Source organism: Theropithecus gelada, chromosome 2 (assembly GCF_003255815.1).
Source record: "Theropithecus gelada isolate Dixy chromosome 2, Tgel_1.0, whole genome shotgun sequence".
Classification (NCBI taxonomy): Eukaryota; Metazoa; Chordata; class Mammalia; order Primates; family Cercopithecidae; genus Theropithecus; species Theropithecus gelada.
Window position 1 is genome coordinate 91,114,502 of NC_037669.1, and position 20,309 is coordinate 91,134,810.

Consider the following 20,309-nt stretch of genomic DNA (forward strand, 5'->3'; position numbering starts at 1 on the left):
TCTGTAAACTTTGTTTGCGGTGTTTTGTTTTTTTTTCTTGTTTTTTTTTTAAATTATTTTTTGTTGTTTTTTTGTTTTGTTTGATTTTGAATTCCCATCTACTCCATCGGGAAACAGTGTTTCTTTGTATTGGTGTTTACTCATTTGTCTTTTCCCAGACTTGAGACAAAAAAAGGTTTTTGCTGCATGCAAAAACTTTACTTTTGTACCTTAAAAAAAAGAAAATTGCTTTTTGTAGTAGCTTTGACAATTTTATCAATCTCAGTATATTGTGTAAATACAACTGACAGTTGAAGAAAATACATTTTAGGAAATGTAAATTCCAACTGACCTGCTGCTCTTTTGTAATGGAGGTGAAAAACTGAAATTATGTACCAGCATGGTAGAGGACCTGTTAATGGCTGCTCATATAATCTCTCCTTTGTCTCCTTTTGAGCAGAAGGGTATGTGTGATTAGATATTAGAATTTCATAACTTTGTAATGTTACCGGATCTTTATTATGAAAGATGCCTGTTTTTTTTTTTAGGTAGAGTGTCACTCTGGTGCCCAAGCTGGAGTACAGTGGCACAATCTTGGCTCACTGCAACCTCTGCCTCCTGGACTCAAGCAATTCTCCCGCCTCGACCTCCTGAGTAGCTGGTATTACAGGTGCCTGCTACCACGCCTGGCTAATTTTTGTATTTTTAGTAGAGACAGGGTTTCACTTTGTTGGCCAGGCTGGTCTTGAACTCCTGACCTCAGGTGATCTGCCCACCTTGGCCTCCCAAAGTGTTGGGATTACAGGTGTAAGCCACCGCACCTGGCTGAAAGATGCCTTCTTTTTTTGTTTTTTTTTTTTGTTTTTGAGGCGGAGTCTCGCTCTGTCGCCCCCAGGCTGGAGTGCAGTGGCGCGATCTCAGCTCACTGCAAGCTCCGCCTCCCGGGTTTACGCCATTCTCCTGCCTCAGCCTCCCGAGTAGCTGGGACTACAGGCGCCGCCACTACGCCCGGCTAATTTTTTGTATTTTTAGTAGAGACGGGGTTTCACTGTGTTAGCCAGGATGGTCTCGATCTCCTGACCTCGTGATCCGCCCGTCTCGGCCTCCCAAAGTGCTGGGATTACAGGCTTGAGCCACCGCGCCCGGCCGAAAGATGCCTTCTTAAGGAAATCCCTACTGTGATGCTGTTAACAAAGGGGAACTTTGATACATTCTGTGCAAGTGTGGCAAATGAGTGCTTTCGGATCACCTAAGCCAAGTAGCCTTCTCTGAATCTGTAGTTAGGCAAAGTGTGCTTGGCTTGATGCTCTCCTTCTGTGTGACGTGGACATCAACAACTTTATTATTATTTTATTTTATTATTAGTATTTTTTTTACAGATGAAGGTCTCTCTAGGTTTCCCAGCTCAAAGACCTGGGCTCAAGCAATCCTCCCGCCTCAGCCTCCTGAGTAGCTGAGACTACATATGTGCACCACTGTGACCAGCTGATAACTTAATTTTTTTTTTTTTTTAAGACAGAGTTATGCTCTGTCGCCTAGGCTGGAGTGCATTGGAGTGATCTTGGCTCTCTGCAGCCTAGATCTTTGGACTCAAGCAATCCTTCCACCTTAGCCTCCCTAGTAGCTGGGACTACAGGTGCATGCCACCACACCCAGTTAATTTTTGTATTTTTTTGTAGAGATGGAGTTTCTCCGTGTTGCCCAGGCTGAGGTGGAAGGATTGCTTGAGTCCATGAAGCTATGGATATTACAGAGAGAATCGGGTGGCTCACGCCTATAATCCCAGCACTTTGGGAGGCCAAGGCGGGCAGATCACCTGAAGTCAGGAGTTTGAGACCAGCCGGGCCAACACGGCAAAACCCAGTCTCTACTAAAAATACATAAATTAGCTGGGCATGGTGGTGGGCACCTGTAGTCCCAGCTACTTGGGAGGCTGAGGCAGGAAAATCACTTGAACGTGGGAGGATGCAGTGAGCCGAGATCGTGCCACTGCACTCTAGCCTGGGTGACAGAGGGAGACTCCATCTGGGGAAAAAAAAAAAGGCTGGGCGTGGTGGTTCATGCCTGTAATCCCAGCACTTTGGGAGGCCGAGGCGGGCAGATCACGAGGTCAGGAGATCGAGACCATCCTGACTAAGATGGCGAAACCCCGTCTCTACTAAAAATACAAAAAAATTAACTGGATGTGGTGGCGGGTGCCTGTAGTCCCAGCTACTGGAGAGGCTGAGGCAGGATAATGGGGTGAACCCAGGAGGTGGAGCTTACAGTGAGCTGAGATTGTGCCACTGCACTCCAGCCTGGACAACAGAATGAGACTCTGTCTCAAAAAAAAAAAGGAAAAAAAATCATAATTCTTCCTGTTCCACATTGAATTTCAAATGTAGCAGGTATATATGAAGCAACTAACATGGGTGAGCTGTTCGGAGAGAACCAGGACATAGTCTTGTCTGCCAAGAATTTAGAGCCTAGGTAGAAGAAAGTAGATGCTTAACCCACATATTTTATATCTGTAACGTAAGGTAGAGCATCTGGTCAGTCTAGTATATCTAGCCTGATTGCTCAAGGGAACAAATCACCTTTCCAGACATTCAGAATTATCGGAGAATCCTTTTTGGCAAAAACGTTTGCTTGGTTTCTGTTACTCTTTCATCCTGCTGCTCCTTTTATTCTGAAGGTCTGGCTGATCAAGGGAGGATGGTACAAAGGTAGCAGCGACAGGGGTCAGCAGTCCACAGATTGCACACTTGTCCCTCAGGTAATGAGAGTTAACTGTCTACATCTGCAGGTTAATTCTTAAGGTAAATAAATACCTGATGAAAACTTGTAGAATTTATTTCCGAATTTTAGTAGTGACCTGGATATTTAAAGCGCTATATACCTTTTTTTCCCAGAATTATTTTAATAGTATTAGTTACATTTATGTAGTACTATCTATGTGTTAGGTGATTTTCTAAATGCCTTATTAAATCCTCATGTCAACTGTGAGGTAAGTACTATTGTATCCCCATTTTACTCACAAGAAAACTAAGGTTAATTGACTTTTCTAGAGTTAAATAATGAAGGAAACATAAAGTTGGGATTTGAACCCAGGTAGCTTGGCTCCAGAGTCCGTACTCTTAACTAATAAGCTGTGTTGCAAAAGAATGTGAGCAGCATATGGCAAAATAGGATTTTTGGTTTTTCTGATGGGAGATGAAGAACATATCCTCTGCCTCTTGTGTCTTGCCACAACTAGGTGGCATACCTATCTCTGCTATAGGAAATGCTTGGAAATAAAACATATCCATAGGAATCCCTGCCCCTGGCTTCTTCCTCCTTGCTTGGTGTCCTCTCTGTGATGGTCACAGAGCAGTTTTGCATGTGACGTTTACTGTCCAGTGCTTCGTTCTGCACAGAAGATGGGATTGACCTAGTGCTAGGTGGGAAATGTGTTTTCAGCCTGTTTCATCCAGTATTGTGAAGCATGTGTTTGTTTTTTGTTTTCAGTGTGATAGTTTTATTTAAGAAATGTTAATGGAAATAATTTTCAAACATCCATTAATTGAAAAAATAAGGTGGTATAATAAAACTTTATTTTTTTATTATATATGTATACAGCTGCCCTGAATATATTCCAGTCTTGTGCAAGGGTAATTGTTTCTGGGCATTTCCTGCTAAAAACAGTAACATAATTTTGACTTCTGTTTATTTCTAGGAACCCTAAGGACTCTGCAATATGAATAATTCCCTGGAGAACACCATCTCCTTTGAAGAGTACATCCGAGTAAAGGCACGGTCTGTCCCGCAACACAGGATGAAGGAATTTCTGGACTCACTGGCCTCTAAGGGGCCAGAAGCCCTTCAGGAGTTCCAGCAGACAGCCACCACTACCATGGTGTACCAACAGGGTGGGAACTGCATATACACAGACAGCACCGAAGTGGCTGGGTCTTTGCTTGAACTTGCCTGTCCAGTCACCACCAGTGTTCAGCCACAAACCCAGCAAGAACAGCAGATCCAGGTTCAGCAGCCACAGCAGGTTCAGGTATATGGGAAATGCTGAGGTGTAGCCTGTTTAATGTACTTTATTTGTTGTCAGTGTTTTAGTTAGTGGGATCATCACATGTGTATGGATGTTACAGGTTATTTTCATTAAGGGGGGACTCTGAAACTATTTAACACTAAGATTTTCAAAGTTAATGTGGACTAAAAATTTTTTCCTTTTTCTTTAAGTTTTTTTTTTTTTTTTTTTTTAAAAAACAAACCCCAGTGTCAAGGGCTGACTTTGAATAGGTTGCAGCCAGGGATATGCTTAGCTACCTAGGAAACCCCAACCCAGAAGCAGGACATCTATGAATGGTTTAGCATCAGGTTCAACGTGCCTCGCGTGATGAGTGAGGAGGCGACCACCTTTCTGGCAGCACCCCTTTTCCCAGGATGAGGGGCTCTCTGCACCGGAACCCGTTCCCGGCACATGACCCCACTGGCGGCGATGTCAGTGATGGTGGGGGACTGGCTTTCCAAGGCCGACCAACACTCTGTGGTGCTGCCATGTCATTGTACCTGGGTTGTTTTATTTCTTTGTTTCTTCTTTTTTTGAGATGGAGTCTTGCACTGTGGCCCTGGATGGATTCTCCTGCCCCCACCTCCTGAGTAGCTGGGATTCCTGGTGCCCGCCAACACACCCGGCTAATTTTTTATACTTTTAATAGAGATAGGGGTTTCATTGTGTTGGCCAGGCTGGTCTTGAACTCCTGACCTCGTGATCCGCCTGCCTCCTCAACCCAAAGTGCTGGGATTATAGGCATGAGCCACTGCACCCGGCCACACCTGGGTTGGTTTTTTTTTTGGTTTTTTTTTGTTGTTTTTTTTTTTTTTTTTTTGAGACAGAGTCTCATTCTGTCACCCAGGCTGGAGTGCAGTGGTGCATTCTTGCCTCCGCCTCCTGGGTTCAAGCTATTCTCATGCCTCAGCCTCCCAAGTAGCTGGGACTACAGGTGTGCGCTACCACCCTCAGCAATTGTTTTTGTATTTTTAATAGAGGCTGGGTTTCCCCATGTTGGGCTTGAACTCCTGACCTCAAGAGATATGCCTCCCTCCTCGGCCTCCCAAAGTGCTGAGATTACAGGCGTGAGCCACCCCCAGCGTTTTTTTTTTTTTTTTTTTTTAAATGGAGTTTCGCTCTTGTTATCCAGGCTACTAGAGTGCAATGGCGCGATCGTGGCTCACTGCAACCTCCACCTCTCGGGTTCAAACGATTTTCCTGCCTTAGCTTCCCGAGTAGCTGGGATTACAAGCATGCACCACCAAGCCTGGCTAATTTTTTGTATTTTTAGTAGAGACAGGGTTTCACCATGTTAGCCAGCATGGTCTTGATCTCCTGACCTCATGATCTGCCCACCTCGGCCTCCCAAAATTCTGGGATTACAGGCGTGAGCCATGGCACCCGGCTGAGGCTTCCTTTCTATTTGTGTCTTCCTGAGTAGAGACAGAACACAGGAGGGTTGGTCTTGGCTCATTACTGATAGTGTGACATTTGAAATTAATTTAAAAATGGAAAGGCTGATGTATTTCAGTGATCTTCATTAACTTGTGTGATTCCGTAACTCAGATTACCTATAGATTTCTAGGTTTGTGTTTGTTGTTTGTAAGCCACAAAACGGCCAAGTGCATTTGTGGATGCCTGTAATCTCAGCATTTTGGGATGCCAAGGCGGGCGGATCATTGAGTCCAGAAGTTTGAGGCCAGCCTGGGCAATATGGCAAAACTCTGTCTCTACAGAAAATAAAAAAAATTACCCAGGCATGGTGGTATGTACTTGTAGTCCCAGTTACTTGGGAAGCTGAGGTGGGAGGATTGCTTGAGCCCAGGAGGTCAAAACCCGCCTGGGCAACATGGTGAAACCCTGTTTCTACCAAAAATAGAAAAAATTAGCTGGGCGTGGTGATGCACGCCTGTGGTCTTAGCTACTTGAGAGGCTGAGGTGGGAGAGTCCCTTGAGCCTGGGAGGTGGAGGTTGCAGTGACCTGAGATCATGCCACTGCACTCCAGCCTGGGTGACAGAGTGAGATCCCATCTCAAAAAACAAAAAGAATAAAAATTGTAAGGCACAAAAAAATAATGCTAATGGATGATAAGCTTTCTGAAAGAGGAGAAACTACTACATTTGTTGAGAAGATAAAATGTTCTCCTTTAGTTTTTTGAGACGGAGTCCCACTCTGTCATCCAGGCTGGAGTGCAGTGGCGTGATCTCAGCTCACTGCAACCTCTGCCTCCTGGGTTCAAGCGATTCTTCTGCCTCAACCTCCTGAGTAGGTGGGATTCCAGGCGCCTGCCACTGTGCTGGCTAATTTTTGTATTTTTAGTAGAGACGGGGTTTCACCATGTTGGTCAGTCTGGTCTTAAACTTCTGACGTCAGGTGATCTGGCCTTGGCCTCCCAAAGTGCTGGGATTACAGGCGTGATCCACCGCATCCAGACAGAGTTTTCCTCTTTAGAGGTCTTTATGTTAGACAACAGGCTCCTCCAGTTGCAAATCCAGTTTTCTTGCCTTTGTCTATTAGGGTCGAATTTCATTGTATTCTGGATGTTTTTTTCACACTAAGAAGACAGGCTTTGCCTCCCGGCCACTGCACTCTAGCCTGGGCAACAGAGCGAGACTCCCTCTCAAAAAAAAAAAAAAAGAAGACAGGAAAGGAACTGGAACGTGCTGGAGAGGCAGGAGTATGGAGAGGTGGGCCTGGTGAGATAGAAGGTTTTCTTTTCCTTCGTATTTTGTTTTTGTTTTTTTAGAGACAGGATTTAACTTGCCCAGGCAGGAGTGCTGTGGCATGATCATGGCTCACTGCAGCCTTGACCTCCTGGGCTCAGGTGATGCTCCCACCTCAGCCTCCCGATTAGCTGGGACTACAGGTGCGTGCCACCATGCTCAGCTAATTTTTTCATTTTTGGTAGAGATGGGCTCTCGTCATGTTGCTCAGGCTGGTGTTGAACTCCTGGCCTCCAGCAGTCCTCATGGCTGAGCCTCCTAAAGTGCTGGGATTACAGACATGAGCCACTGTTCCCAACTGAAGTAGGTTTCACTGTAGCCCCTCAAAAATGCAGCTGAGTATATTGGAAGGACATAGCCTCTCAAGCTTCAGTACTGGGTTTAAATTTGACTTGACCACTCAATTATTGACATGAGCTTAATCTTTACCTCCGGTTTGTTCATCAGTTGAATAGGGATAATACCATTTAATGAGACTGAACCAGATAATAAAGTATCTGGCATATGAAGAGATTTTTTTTGTTTTTTGGAGACAGGGTCTCATTCTGTCACCTAGGTTTGAGTGCAGTGGTGTGATCTTGGCTCACTGCAACCTCAGCCTCCTAGGCTCAAGCTATCCTCTCACCTCAGCCTCCCAAGTACATGGGACCACAGGTGCACACCACCAGCGCCTGGCTAATTTTTTGTATTTTTGATAGAAACAGAATTCCACCATGTTGTCCAGGCTGAGATTTACTCTTTTTTTTTTAAGATGGAGTCTCACTCTGTCACCCAAGCTGGAGTGCAATGGCACGATCTCGGCTCACTTGCAAGCTCCACTTCCTGGGTTCACGCCATTCTCCTGCCTCAGCCTCCCGAGTAGCTGGGACTACAGGCACCCACCACCACGCCCAGCTAATTTCTTGTATTTTTTGTAGAGATGGGGGTTTTACTGTGTTAGCCAGGATGGTCTCGATCTCCTGACTTCATGATCTGCCCGCCTCTGCCTCCCAAAGTGCTGGGATTACAGGTGTGAGTCACTGTGGCTGGCCTCTTTTATTTTTATATTTATTTACTTATTTTTTGAGATAGAGCCTCACTCTATTGCCCAGACTGGAATGCAGTGGCACGATCTTGTTTCACTACAACCTGCATCTCTGGGGGTTCAAGCTGGCACGCCCAGCTAATTTTTGTATTTTTAGTAGAGATGGGGTTTCACCATGTTGACCAGGATGGTCTTGAACTCCTGACCTTAAGTGATTTGCCCACCGTGGCCTCCCAAAGTGCTGAGATTATAGGCATGAGCCACCACACCCAGCCTTGTTTTGTCTTTGTAAAGAAGAAAAAGTACAGGAAAGGTAAGTAAAAGAAGGCTGGCCCAGGTATGGTGGCTCACACCTATAATTCCAGCACTTTGGGAGGCTGAGGTGAGTGGATTCCTTGAGCCTAGGAGTTTGAGGCCAGCCTGTGCAAGATGGCGAAATCCTGTGTGTAAAAAAGTACAAAAATTAACTAGTTGTGATGGCTCGCTCATGTGGTCCCAGGTACTCAGGAGGCTAAAGTGGGAGGATCACCTAAACCTGGGAGGTCATGGTTGCAGTGAGCTGTGATTGTGCCACTGCACTCCAGCCTTTTACACTAAGGACAGGAAAGGGACTGGATTGAGACACTGTCTCAAAAAAAAAGGAGAAAAGAAGACTGAATTTCTGGCTCAAATTATTCTGCTGTTATTTACACCTTTGACCTCCTGTTTCTTACCACAGCCGGCCAATTTTTGTACTTTTTTTTAGTGGAGATGGGGTTTCATTTGCCATGTTGGACAGACTGGTCTTGAATTCCTGACCCTAAGCAATTCACTTGCCTCAGCCTCCCAAAATTCTGGGATTACAGGCGTGAGCCATCGTACCTGGCCACTAGGCTAGTCTTGGGATTCCTGAGTTCAGGCGAGCCACCCACTTTGTGAGTGTTTGGATTACAAAGTGTTTGAATTATAGGCACAAGCCATTACACCTGGCCCTGCTTTCTTATAAGGTTAAAGAGTTTGGGGCCAGGTGCGGTGGCTCAGCCTGTAATCCCAGCACTTTGGGAGGCCGAGGTGGACGGATCACGAGGTCAGGAGATAGAGACCATCCTGACTAACACGGTGAAACCCCATCTCTACTAAAAATACAAAAAATTAGCTGGGTGTGGTGGCGGGCACCTGTAGTCCCAGCTACTCGGGAGGCTGAGGCAAGAGAATGGCGTGAACCCGGGAGGTGGAGCTTGCAGAGAGCGGCGGTCACGCCACTGCACTCCAGCCTGGGCAACAGAGCGAGAGTCTGTCTCAAAAAAAAAAAAAAAGAGACAGGTTGTTAGGGGATTCAAGTTTGGAGTGATTTTTGAGACTTTATGTTCAAGATAAACTGATCAGTGCTTGAACTTGGGAGGCAGAGGTTGCAGTGAATCGAGATCATGCCACTGTACCACAGCCTGGATGACAGAGCAGACTCTGTCTCAGAAAAAAGAAAAGCCACTAATCGAGATCAGTAACATCGTCTTTCTCCCTAAACTCTATGTAAATGAAAGAAGAAACATAAATATAATGACATCCATGAGACAGATTCACTATGATAGAATCATAAGAATATATGTTTTCCCTAAGTGACTAAAAAGATGCTTTTAAAAAATAAAAAATTCGGCCGGGCGCGGTGGCTCAACCCTGTAATCCCAGCACTTTGGGAGGCCGAGACGGGCAGATCACGAGGTCAGGAGATCGAGACCATGCTGGCTAACACGGTGAAACCCCGTCTCTACTAAAAAATACAAAAAATTAGCCAGGCGAGGTGGCGGGCGCCTGTGGTCCCAGCTACTCGGGAGGCTGAGGCGGAAGAATGGCGTGAACCCAGGAGGCGGAGCTTGCAGTGAGCTGAGATCCGGCCACTGCACTCCAGTCTGGGCGACAGAGCGAGACTCCGTCTCAAAAATAAATAAATAAATAAAATAAAAAATTCTGGCCAGGCCAGGCGTGGTGGCTCACACTTGTAATCCCAGATGTTTGGGAAGCTGAAGTATGTAGATGACTTGAGCCCGGGAGTTTGAGACCAGGCTGGGAAACATGGTAAAACCTCATCTCTACAGAAAAACACGAAAATTAGTTGAGCATGGTGGTGTGCACTTGTAGTCCCAGCTACTCAGAAGGCAGAGCAACTCCTTGGGCCTAGGAGTCCGAAGTAGCAGTGAGCTGTGATCACGCCGCTGCACTCCATCCTGGGCAAAAGTGAAAGACCCTGTCTCTATAAAAAACAGAACAACAAAGCATTTTTAAGTGTGCTGGAAAAAATGAATACCATTTAAAAACTACTAAACCTAAGAAATTGATAAAAGAGTATAAGTAGACAGAATTAGGTGATGAAAGGCCAGGTGTGGTGGCTCATGCTTATTATCCCAGCACCTTGGGGAGGGAGAGGCGGGCGGATCACCTGAGGTCAGGAGTTTGAGATCAGCCTGGCCAACATGGTGAAACCTCATCTCTGCTAAAAACACTAAAATTAGCTGGGCATGTTGGCAGGCGCCTGTAGTCCCAGCTACTCGGAGGCTAAGGCAGGAGAATTGCTTGAACCTGGGAAGCCGAGGTTGCAGTGAGCTGAGATCACGCCATTGCACTCCAGACTGGGCAACAAGAGTGAAACTGTCTCAAAAAGAAAAAACAAAATTTGGTGATGAATACATGTAGGAAAGAACTTTTGGGGAAAGTGGGGCAGTTCTTAGAGTGCCCTAAGCTGAGAAGTAGAGGATACACAGAGTAGAAGTCCACTGGGGTAGCTTTAGAACTAAAGGTTCGGAATTGACTAGAGACTTCAAAATACAGACATAAACCTATGTATACTTGGAGCTCACATTAGCTTGATGAGCAAGTTAGAGATACATTAGTTTGATGATAATTGTTACTGCCCTTTTGGGTACGAATCATAGGCTGAGTGCAGTGACTCATACCTGTAATCTCAACACTTTGGGAGACTGAGGAAAGGAGGATCGTTTGAGTTCAGGAATTCAAGACCAGCCTTGGCAACGTAGTGAGACCTTGTCTCTACTAAAAATAAAATTAGCTGGGTGTAGTGGTACACACCTGTAATCCCAGCTGCTGAAGAGGCTGAGGTGGAAGGATCGCTTGAGAATACTTTATTTCCAAAAAAAAAAAAAAAAAAATTTTTCCCCTCATGGATCTGTATTTTAGCTAACCTTTTAGAGTGCTCTTTGTGGTCCCTTCGCCCACACAGGTTATCAACTATTAATGGAAGTTATAAGTGTAATTGGAGGAAACGTCCTTTTTTTCTTTAAAAAATAATTTTTGGCTGGGCGTGGTGGCTCATGCCTCTAATCCCAGCACTTTGGGAGGCCGAGGTGGGTGGATCACAAGGGCAGGAGTTCAAGATCAGCCTGTCCAAGATGGTGAAACCCTGTCTCTACTAAAAATGCAAAAAAGTAGCCGGGCATGGTGGTAAGCACCTGTAATCCCAGCTACTCAGGAGGCTAAGGCAAAGAACTGCTTGAACCCGGGAGGCTGAAGTTGCCATGAGCCAAGATCGCGCCACTGCGCTCCAGCCTGGGCGACAAAGCGAGACTCCATGTCAAAAAAATAATAATCATAAATAATAATAGTAATAATTTTCTACTTGAGGCATTTTTGCCTTATTCAAGTAATTCTAAAAGTCTTATCACAAATTTCTAACTTATGGGATGCTAGTGAGATATGGTTTGTGGTATATGGTACCTACAAGAGTAGTTTTATTCCTTTCTACTTAAAATTTAAATTTTAGGCAAGTTTGGCCGGGTTTGGTTGCTCATGCCTGTAATCCCAACATTTTGGGAGGCCAAGGCGAGTGGATTGCTTGAGCCCAGGAGTTCTAGACCAGCTCGGGCAACATGGCAAAACTCCCATCTCTACCAGAAATACAAAAAATTAGCCAGGCATAGTGGTGCATGCCTGTGTTCCCAGCTACTCAGGAGACTGAGGCTGGAGGATCACTTGGAGCCCAGGAGGTGGAGGTTGCAGTGAGCCGAGATCGTGCCAGTGCACTCTAGCCTGGGCAACAGAGCAGAGACCCCATCACACACACAAAAAAAGAAATTTTAGCCAAGCTTGGCTCTGTCATCCATGCTGGAATGCGGTGGCATGATCACGGCTCACTGCGGTCTGAACTTCCTGGGCTCAAGCAATCCTCCTGCTTCAGCCCACTGAGTAGCTTGGACTACAACTACTATGCCGAACTAATTTTTTTTTTTTTTTGAGGCGGAGTCTCGCTCCCTCGCCCAGGCGGATCTTGGCTCACTGCAAGCTCCGCCTCCGGGGTTTACGCCATTCTCCTGCCTCAGCCTCCGGAGTAGCTGGGACTACAGGCGCCCGCCACCTCGCCCGGCTAGTTTTCTTTCTATTTTTCAGTAGAGACGGGGTTTCACCGTGTTAGCCAGGATGGTCTCGAACTCCTGACCTTGTGATCCACCCGTCTCGGCCTCCCAAAGTGCTGGGATTACAGGCTTGAGCCATTGCGCCCGGCCAATGTTTTATTTTTTATTTTTTATTTTTTATTTTTTTGAGATGGAGTATTGCTCTGTCACCCAGGCTGGAGTGCAGTGGTATGATCAGAGGCTCACTGTAACCTCGACCTCCCATGCTTAAGAGATCCTCCCACTTCAGCCTCTTGAGTAGCTGGGACTACAGGCTAGAGAATAGAGTGGCACAATCATAGCTCAGTGAAGCCTTGAACTCCTGGGCGCAAGTGATCCTGCCATTTCACCCTCTGGAGTAGCTGTGACTATAAGCATGCACCACCATGCCTGGCTAATATTTTTACTTTTTGTGGAGACAGAGGTCTTGCTATGTTGCCTAGGGTAGTCTTTCTCTGTCACTGAAGCTGGAGTGCAGTGGCATGTTCTCAGCTCACTGCAGCCTCTGCCCCACCAGGTTCAAGCTATTGTCCTGCCTCAGCCTCTTGAGTCGTTGGGATTACAGGTGCGCACCACCACATCTGGGTAATATTTGTATTTTTAGTAGATAGGGGGTTTAACCATGTTGGCCAGGCTGGTCTCGAACTCCGTACCTCAGGTGATCCACCTACCTTGGCCTCCCAAAATGCTGGAATTACAGGCATGACCCACCTCACTTGGCCTGATAAATGATTTCTAAGAAAAATGAATTAGTTGATCAGATAACTCATTTTAAAAGAAGAAAAATCAGCTGGGTGCAGTGGCTTCATGCCTGTAATCTCAGCACTTTGGGATGCCTAGGTGGGCATATCACTTAAGGTCAAGAGTTCGAGACCAGGCTGGCCAATGTGGTGAAACCTTGTCTTAACTAAAAATATAAAAATTAGCCACGCATGGTGGCAGGCGCCAGTAATCCCAGCTACTCAGGAGGCTGAGGCAGGAGAATTGCTTGAACCTGGGAGATGGAGGTTGCAGTGAGCCAAGATTGCGCCACCACATTCCAGCCTAAGTGGCAGAGTGAGACTCATGTCTCAACAAGAAAAAAAGAAAAATCAGTTAAGAAATACAGTAAAGCATGAAGTATACGAGCTGTGATTCAGTGATAGTAACCAGATTTTTGACATTTTGTTTTAAGCAAGCCATATTATAATTTAAAAACATACTATGTGTTTAACACAACAGTAGTGGTTCTTTTTGTTTTTCCTTACCCTTATTTTTTTCTGAGATGGTGGTCTCACTCTGTCACCCATGCCAGAGTACAGTGACACCAATCTTGCCTCACTGCAACCTCTGCCTTTTGAGTTCAAGTAGTTCTCCCACCTTAGCCTCCTGAGTCGCTGGGGCCACAGTTGGCGCACAACCACGTCTGGCTAAATTTTTTGTATTCTTGGTAGAGATGGGGTTTCACTACGTTGCCCAGGCTGGTCTTGAACTCCTGAGTTCAAGCAGTTTGCCGGCTTTAGCCTCCCAAAGTGCTGAGGTTACAGGCATGAGCTACCATTCCTGGCCAGCAGTGATTCACAAATGGTGCTTCAAGAGACTCCTAGGGGCCGGGCGTGGTGGCTCACACCTGAAATCCCAGCACTTTGGGAGGCCAAGGCAGGCGGATCATGAGGTCAGGAGATCGAGACCATCCTGGCTAACATGGTGAAACCCCATCTCTAATAGAAATAAAAAACAAAAATTAGCAGGGCGTGGTGGTGGGTGCCTGTAGTCCCAGCTACTCGGAAGGCTGAGGCAGGAGAATGGTGCCACTGCACTCCAACTTGGGCAACACAGTGAGACTCTGTCTCAAAATAAAAAAAAAGAGAGAGACTCCTGGTAACCTTCAAGCACCTTTTAGGGTTCCTCAAGGTCAAAGCTGTTTTTATTACAATGCCAATATGTTATTTGCCTTTTTCAGTTTCATTCTCTCCTGACCATGTGCTGGAGTTTTGCAGAGCCATGTGTGATGTATGATAGCACAACAGATTGAGTGCAGAAGCACATAGGAGAATTCAGTTACCTTATATTAAGTCAGCCACTAAAGAGGTTTGCAAAAATAGGTCGGGCGCAGTGGCTCACGCCTGCAATCCTAACACTTTGGGAGGCCAAGGCAGGCAGATCACTTGAGGTGAGGCATTTGAGACTAGCCTGGCCAACATGGCGAAAACCCATCTCTACTAAAAATACAAAAACTAACCGGATATGGTGGTGTGCACCTGTAATCCCAGTTACTTGGGAGACTGAGGCAGAAGAATTGCTTGAACTCAGGAGGCAGAGGTTGCGTTGAGCTGAGTGAGCCAAGATCACGTCACTGTACTCCCCCCCAAAAAAAACAGGTTTCCAAAAATTGTAAAACAATGCAATTCTTATTATAATTATTTTGGCAAATAGTCATTTTTCATAAGAATATGTTATTTATTTCTGTTAACATATAATGGCTTTATGTGTTTTTTTGTTTGTTTGTTTTCTAGAACGAGTCTTGTTCTGTCTCCCAGGCTGGCATGAGTGATGCGATCTCGGCTCATTGCAACCTCCACCTCGTGGGTTCAAGCGAGTTCTCCTGTCTCAGCCTCCCAATTAGCTGGGATTACAGGCATGCACCACCACACCTGACTAATTTTTGTATTTTTAGTACAGACAGGGTTTCACCATGTTGTCCAGGCAGGCTTCGAACTCCTGACTTCATGTGACCCTGCCTGCCTTGGCCTCCCAAAGTGCTGGGATTACATGCGTGAGCCACTGCGTCTGGCTTTATCTGATTTTTAAAAAGACTTACTGTTATTTATTTATTTATTTATTTGACAGAGTCTCACTCTGTCACTTGGGCTGGAGTGCAGTGGCTCTGTCTCGGCTCACTGCAAACTCCGCCTCCTGGGTTCACGCCTTTCTCCTGTCTCAGCCTCGCGAGTAGCTGGGACTACAGGTACCCGCCACCATGCCCAGCTAATTATTATTATTAATTGTTTTTTTTTTTTGAGACGGAGCCTTGCTCAGTTGCCAAGGCTGGAGTGCGGTAGCGTGATCTAGGCTCACTGCAAGCTTCGCCTCCACGCTCACTGCAAGCTTCGCCTCCCTGGTTCATGCCATTCTCCTGCCTCAGCCTCCCGAGTAGCTGGGATTACAGGCGCCCGCCACTATGCCCAGCTAATTTTTTTTTTTATTTTTAGTAGAGACGGGGTTTCACTGTGTTAGCTAGGATGGTCTCGATCTCCTGACCTCGTGATCCACCCACCTCGGCCTCCCGAAGTGCTGAGATTACAGGTGTGAGCCACCGTGCCTGGCCTAATTATTTTTTTTTGTATTTTTAGTAGAGAGAGTTTCACTGTGTTAGCCAGGATGGTCTTAATCTCCTGACTTTGTGAGCCACCCACCTTGGCCTCCCAAAGTGCTGGGATTACAGGCATGAGCCACCGCGCCCAGCATGATTTACTATTTTTAAAATTCCTAGTTTTCGACCAGGCGGATTGGCTCGTGCCTGTAATCTCAGCACTTTGGGAGGCTGCGGTGGGTGGATTGCTTGAGGATACGAGTTCAAGACCAGGTTGGCCAACGTGGGGAAACCCCATCTCTACTAAAAATACAAAAACAAACAAAAAAAACAGCCAGGCATGGTGGTGAGCATCTGTAATCTCAGCTACTCAGGAGGCAGAGGTAGGAGAATCGCTTGAACCTGGGAAGCCAAAGTTGTAATGAGCCAAGATCATACCACTGCACTCCAGCTTAGGCGATAGACTGAGACTCTGTCTCAAAAAAAAAAAAAAATTAGGGCCGGGCATGGTGGCTCACGCCTATAATCCCAGCACTTTGGGAGGGCGAGGCAGGCGGATAACTTGAGGTTAGGAGTTTGAGACCAGCCTGACCAACATGGAGAAACCTCATCTCTACTAAAAATATAAAAAAAAAAAGAAAAAAAAAACCAACCAGGCATGGTGGCACATGCCTGTAATCCCAGCCACTCAGGAGGCTGAGGCAAGAGAATCGCTTGAACCCGGGAGGCAGAGGTTACAGTGAGCCGAGATGGTGCCATTGCACTCCAGCCTGGGTATCAAGAGCAAAACTCAATCTCAAATTAAAAAAAAATTTTTTTTTAAATTAAATTCCTAGTTTTAATTTAAAGTACAAGTAAATATTGCTAGATATAACCTATGTAAACAAGTTCTTTTGGGTCTTCAATAATTTTTTGACCAAGTTCAAGTTTTTTGGTGACAGGGTTTTACTTTGTTGCCCAAGCTGGAGTTCAGTGGCACGTTCACAGTTCACTGCAGCCTCAATCTCCTGGGCTCAAGCAATCCGCCTTCCTCAACCTCCCAGGTAGCTAGGACTACAGGTGTGTGTCCATGCCCAGGTAATTAAAAAATTTTTTTGTAGACGTAGGGATCTCACTGTGTTGCCCAGGTTGATCTTGAACTCCTGGGCTCAAGCAGTCTTCCTGCCTTGGCCTCCCAAAGTACTGGGATTACAGGCGTGAGCCACAACGCCCAGCCCCAAATTCAAGCTTTGACTAAGAAATCTTGAAAACTGCTGTTCTGCAGTAGTTGGCTACATAGTTTCCTCTTATGTCTTTTGCATATAGCCCTAGTTCTTAAATTTGACCATGTAATTACACTGGAGTACTTGATAAAACCACTTCTAGAATTTCGGAGTTAGTAGGTCTGGAGTGGTACCTGACAATTTGTATTTCTGAGTGCCTGAATGCTGCTGCTGTTGTTGGCATGGAAACTACATTTTGAGAACCACTGGTGCAAGAAAATAATATTTGACTCCATGGAGAGAAATAATAAACCTACTTATTTGAGCACCTATGATCTGTAATTAAATACTATTTTATGTCCACAACACTGTAGGGAAGTAGACATTCTCCCCTTTTATACTATACCTGAAGAAACTGTTTAGAGGTTAAATTTCCCCATGGATTCACAGGCAGAAAAGTGCAGCATCAATGGACGTATTCACATTGAAGTCTGTGATGTCAAAACCTGAGCTTTTTAAAAATTTATTATTATTATTATTATTTTTGAGATGGAGTCTCGCTCTCTCGCCCAGGCTGGAGTGCAGTGGCGTGATCTTGGCTCACTGCAAGCTCCATCACCCGGGTTCACACCATTCTCCTGCCTCAGCCTCCCTGGTAGCTGGGACCACAGGTGCCCACCACCATGCCCGGCTAATTTTTTGTATTTTAGTAGAGATGGGATTTCACCGTGTTAGCCAGGATGGTCTCAGTCTCCTGACCTCGTGATCCACCAGCCTTGGCCTCCCAAAGTGCCAGAATTACAGGTGTGAGCCACAGTGCCTGGCCTTTTTTTTTTTTTTTTTTTTTTAAATATACTTAGTGACAGCTTTATTGAGATATAAGTTACCCATTTGAAATGTATAATTCAGGCCAGGCACAGTGGCTCACACCTGTAATCCTGGCACTTTGGGAGGCCCAGGCAGGTGGATCACTTGAGGTCAAGAGTTTGAGACCAGCCTGGTCAACATGGTGAAACCCCGTCTGTGCCAAAAATGCACAATTTAGCTGGGCATGGTGATGCATGCTTGTAATCCTAGCTACTCAGGAGGCTGAGGCAGGAGAATTGTTTGAACCAGGGAGGTGGAGGTTGCAGTGAGCTGAGATTCCGCCACTGGGCAACAGAGCAAGCCCTTGCCTCCCAAAACAAAACAAAAGGCTACTATACCAAATTTTATTTTATTTATTTATTTATTTATTTTTTTTGAGACAGAGTCTCACTCTGTCCTAGGCTGGGCTGGAGTATAGTGGCGCCATCTCGGCTCACTGCAGCCTCTGCCTCCCAGGTTCAAGCGATTCTCCTACCTCAGCCTTCCAAGTAGCCGGGATTACAGGCGCATGTAACCATGCCCGGCTAATTTTTGTATTTTTAGTAGAGATAGGGTTTCATCATGTTGGCCAGGCTGGTCTGGAACTCCTGACCTCGTGGTCTGCCAGCCTCAGCCTCCCAAAGTGCTGGGATTACAGGCATGAGCCACTGTGTCTGGCCAATTTAACATGCCCACCAGCAGTTTCAAGTTGTCCATATCCTCATCAATACTTGTTATCTGTCTTTTTTAGTTACAGCCTATTAGATATAAAGTGGTTTCTCATTGTGATTTTGATTTGAATTTCCTTCATAGGTAGTGATATCGAGCAACTGTTTATGTGCTTCTTGGCCATTTACATATATTCTTTTTTTTGGAGATGGAGTTTCACTCTTGTTGCCCGTGCAGTGGTGTGATCTTGGCTCACTGCAACCCCGACCTCCCGGGTTTAAGTGGTTCTCCTGCCTCAACCTCCCAAGTAGCTGGGATTACAGACATGCACCACCATGCCCGTCTAATTTTGTATTTTAGTAGAGACAGGGTTTCACCATATTGGTCAGGCTGGTCTCAAACTCCTGACCTCAGGTGATCCACCCACCTTGGCCTCCCACAGAGCTGGGATTACAGGCGTGAGCTACCGCATCTGGCCCCATTTGCGTATATTCTTTGAAGAAATGTTTATTCACAACCTTTCCCTTTTTTTGTGTGTATGATAGGAGGATGAGGTCCACTTTGACTGTTTTGCATGTGGCTATGCAGTTTTAGTATCATCTTTGGTTATCTTTTGTCATGTGTTTGCTGTTATTAGATAGAGCCCCTCATTCTCATTTTCTGCCTTCTTTTTTTATTTTTTTAGTGTTAGGGTTTCTGTTTCCCAGGCTGGAATACAGTGACATAATCATACTTCACTGCAATCTCTGCCTCCTGGGTTCAAGCGATTCTCCCACCTCAGCTTCCTGAGTAACTGGGACCACAGACACACGCCACCACACCAGCTAACTTTTGTATTTTTAGTGGAGATGGGGTTTTGCCATGTTATCCAGGCTGGTCTCAGTTTCCTGGGCTCAAGGAATCCACCTGTCTCAGCCTCCCAAAGCACTGGGATTATAGGCATGAGCAACTGTGCCTGGCCTCATTTTCTGCCTTCTTGTTTTCTACCTTTCTAATTCCTACCTGTGATTAGGGTAATTTATCTATGTGTCTGATGGTTAAAGCTGTTTTTAAAACATTGCATACTATGTATTTTTTTATGCTGTTTTGCATGCTGACATAATAAGATAGTAACTGCATTGTTATCAGAAACTTGTCATCCAGGTTATGGTAATATTGCTCAGATTAAATTATTGGGATTCTGTTTTTTGTTTTGTTTTTTTTTTTTTTTTGAGACGGAGTCTCGCTCTGTCACCCAGGCTGGAGTGCAGTGGCCAGATCTCAGCTCACTGCAAACTCCGCCTCCCGGGTTTAGCCATTCTCCTGGCTCAGCCTCCCGAGTAGCTGGGACTACAGGCGCCCGCCACTTCGCCCAGCTAGTTTTTTGTATTTTTTAGTAGAGACGGGGTTTCACCATGTTAGCCAGGATGGTCTCGATCTCCTGACCTCGTGATCCGCCCGTCTCGGCCTCCCAAAGTGCTGGGATTACAGGCTTGAGCCACCGCGCCCGGCCGGGATTCTGTTTATTTAAATGCCTTTCCCATTAAAGCAAACATATGTTAAGTAAGCACTCTAAAGCAGTGGTCCCCAACCTTTTTTGGCACCAGGTACTCGTTTTGTGGAAGACAGTTTTCCACAGACGTTGATAGGGGGTGGTTTGGGATGAAACCTTTCACCTTGCATCATTAAGCATTAGTTTTTTGTTTTGTTTTGTTTTGTTTTTAAAGACGGAGGCTCACTCTGTTGCCCAGGCTGTGACGCAGTGGTGCTCTCTCTGCTCACTTCAACCTCCACCTCCTGAGTTGAAGCTCTTCTCCTGCCTCAGTCTCCCGGGTAACTGGGATTACAGGCATGCACCACCATGGCTGGCTAATTTTTTGTATTTTTAAAAGAAGTTGAGATGGAGTTTCACCATGTTGGCCAGACTGGTCTTGAACTCCTGCCCTCAAGTGATCTGCCCTCCTCTGCCTCCCTAAGTGCTGGGATTACAGGCATGAGCCACTGCGCCTGGCTAGGTATTAGATTCTAATAAGGAACATGCAGCCTAGATCCCCTCACATTTGCAGTTCACAACAGGGTTTGTGCTCCTACAAGAATCTAATGCCACCATTGATCTGACAGGTGGAGCTCAGTCAGTAATGCTCACTTGCTGCTTACCTCTGTGCTGTATCGTTCCGCTCACGAACCAATA

The 20,309-nt window shown here is 45.8% G+C and overlaps 1 protein-coding gene across 7 annotated transcripts in view; it reads left to right on the forward strand.

The window, feature by feature from the left end:
* QRICH1 (glutamine rich 1) overlaps positions 1-20,309 on the forward strand; it is a 69,107-nt gene that overhangs the window by 14,771 nt on the left and 34,027 nt on the right. For all 7 annotated transcript variants that reach the window (XM_025376405.1, XM_025376404.1, XM_025376409.1 and 4 more), the window contains one exon: positions 3,674-4,003. In XM_025376405.1, coding sequence (XP_025232190.1) covers positions 3,695-4,003 — 309 coding nt within the window. In that variant the 5' untranslated portion in view covers positions 3,674-3,694. The remainder of the gene's footprint in view (positions 1-3,673; positions 4,004-20,309) is intronic.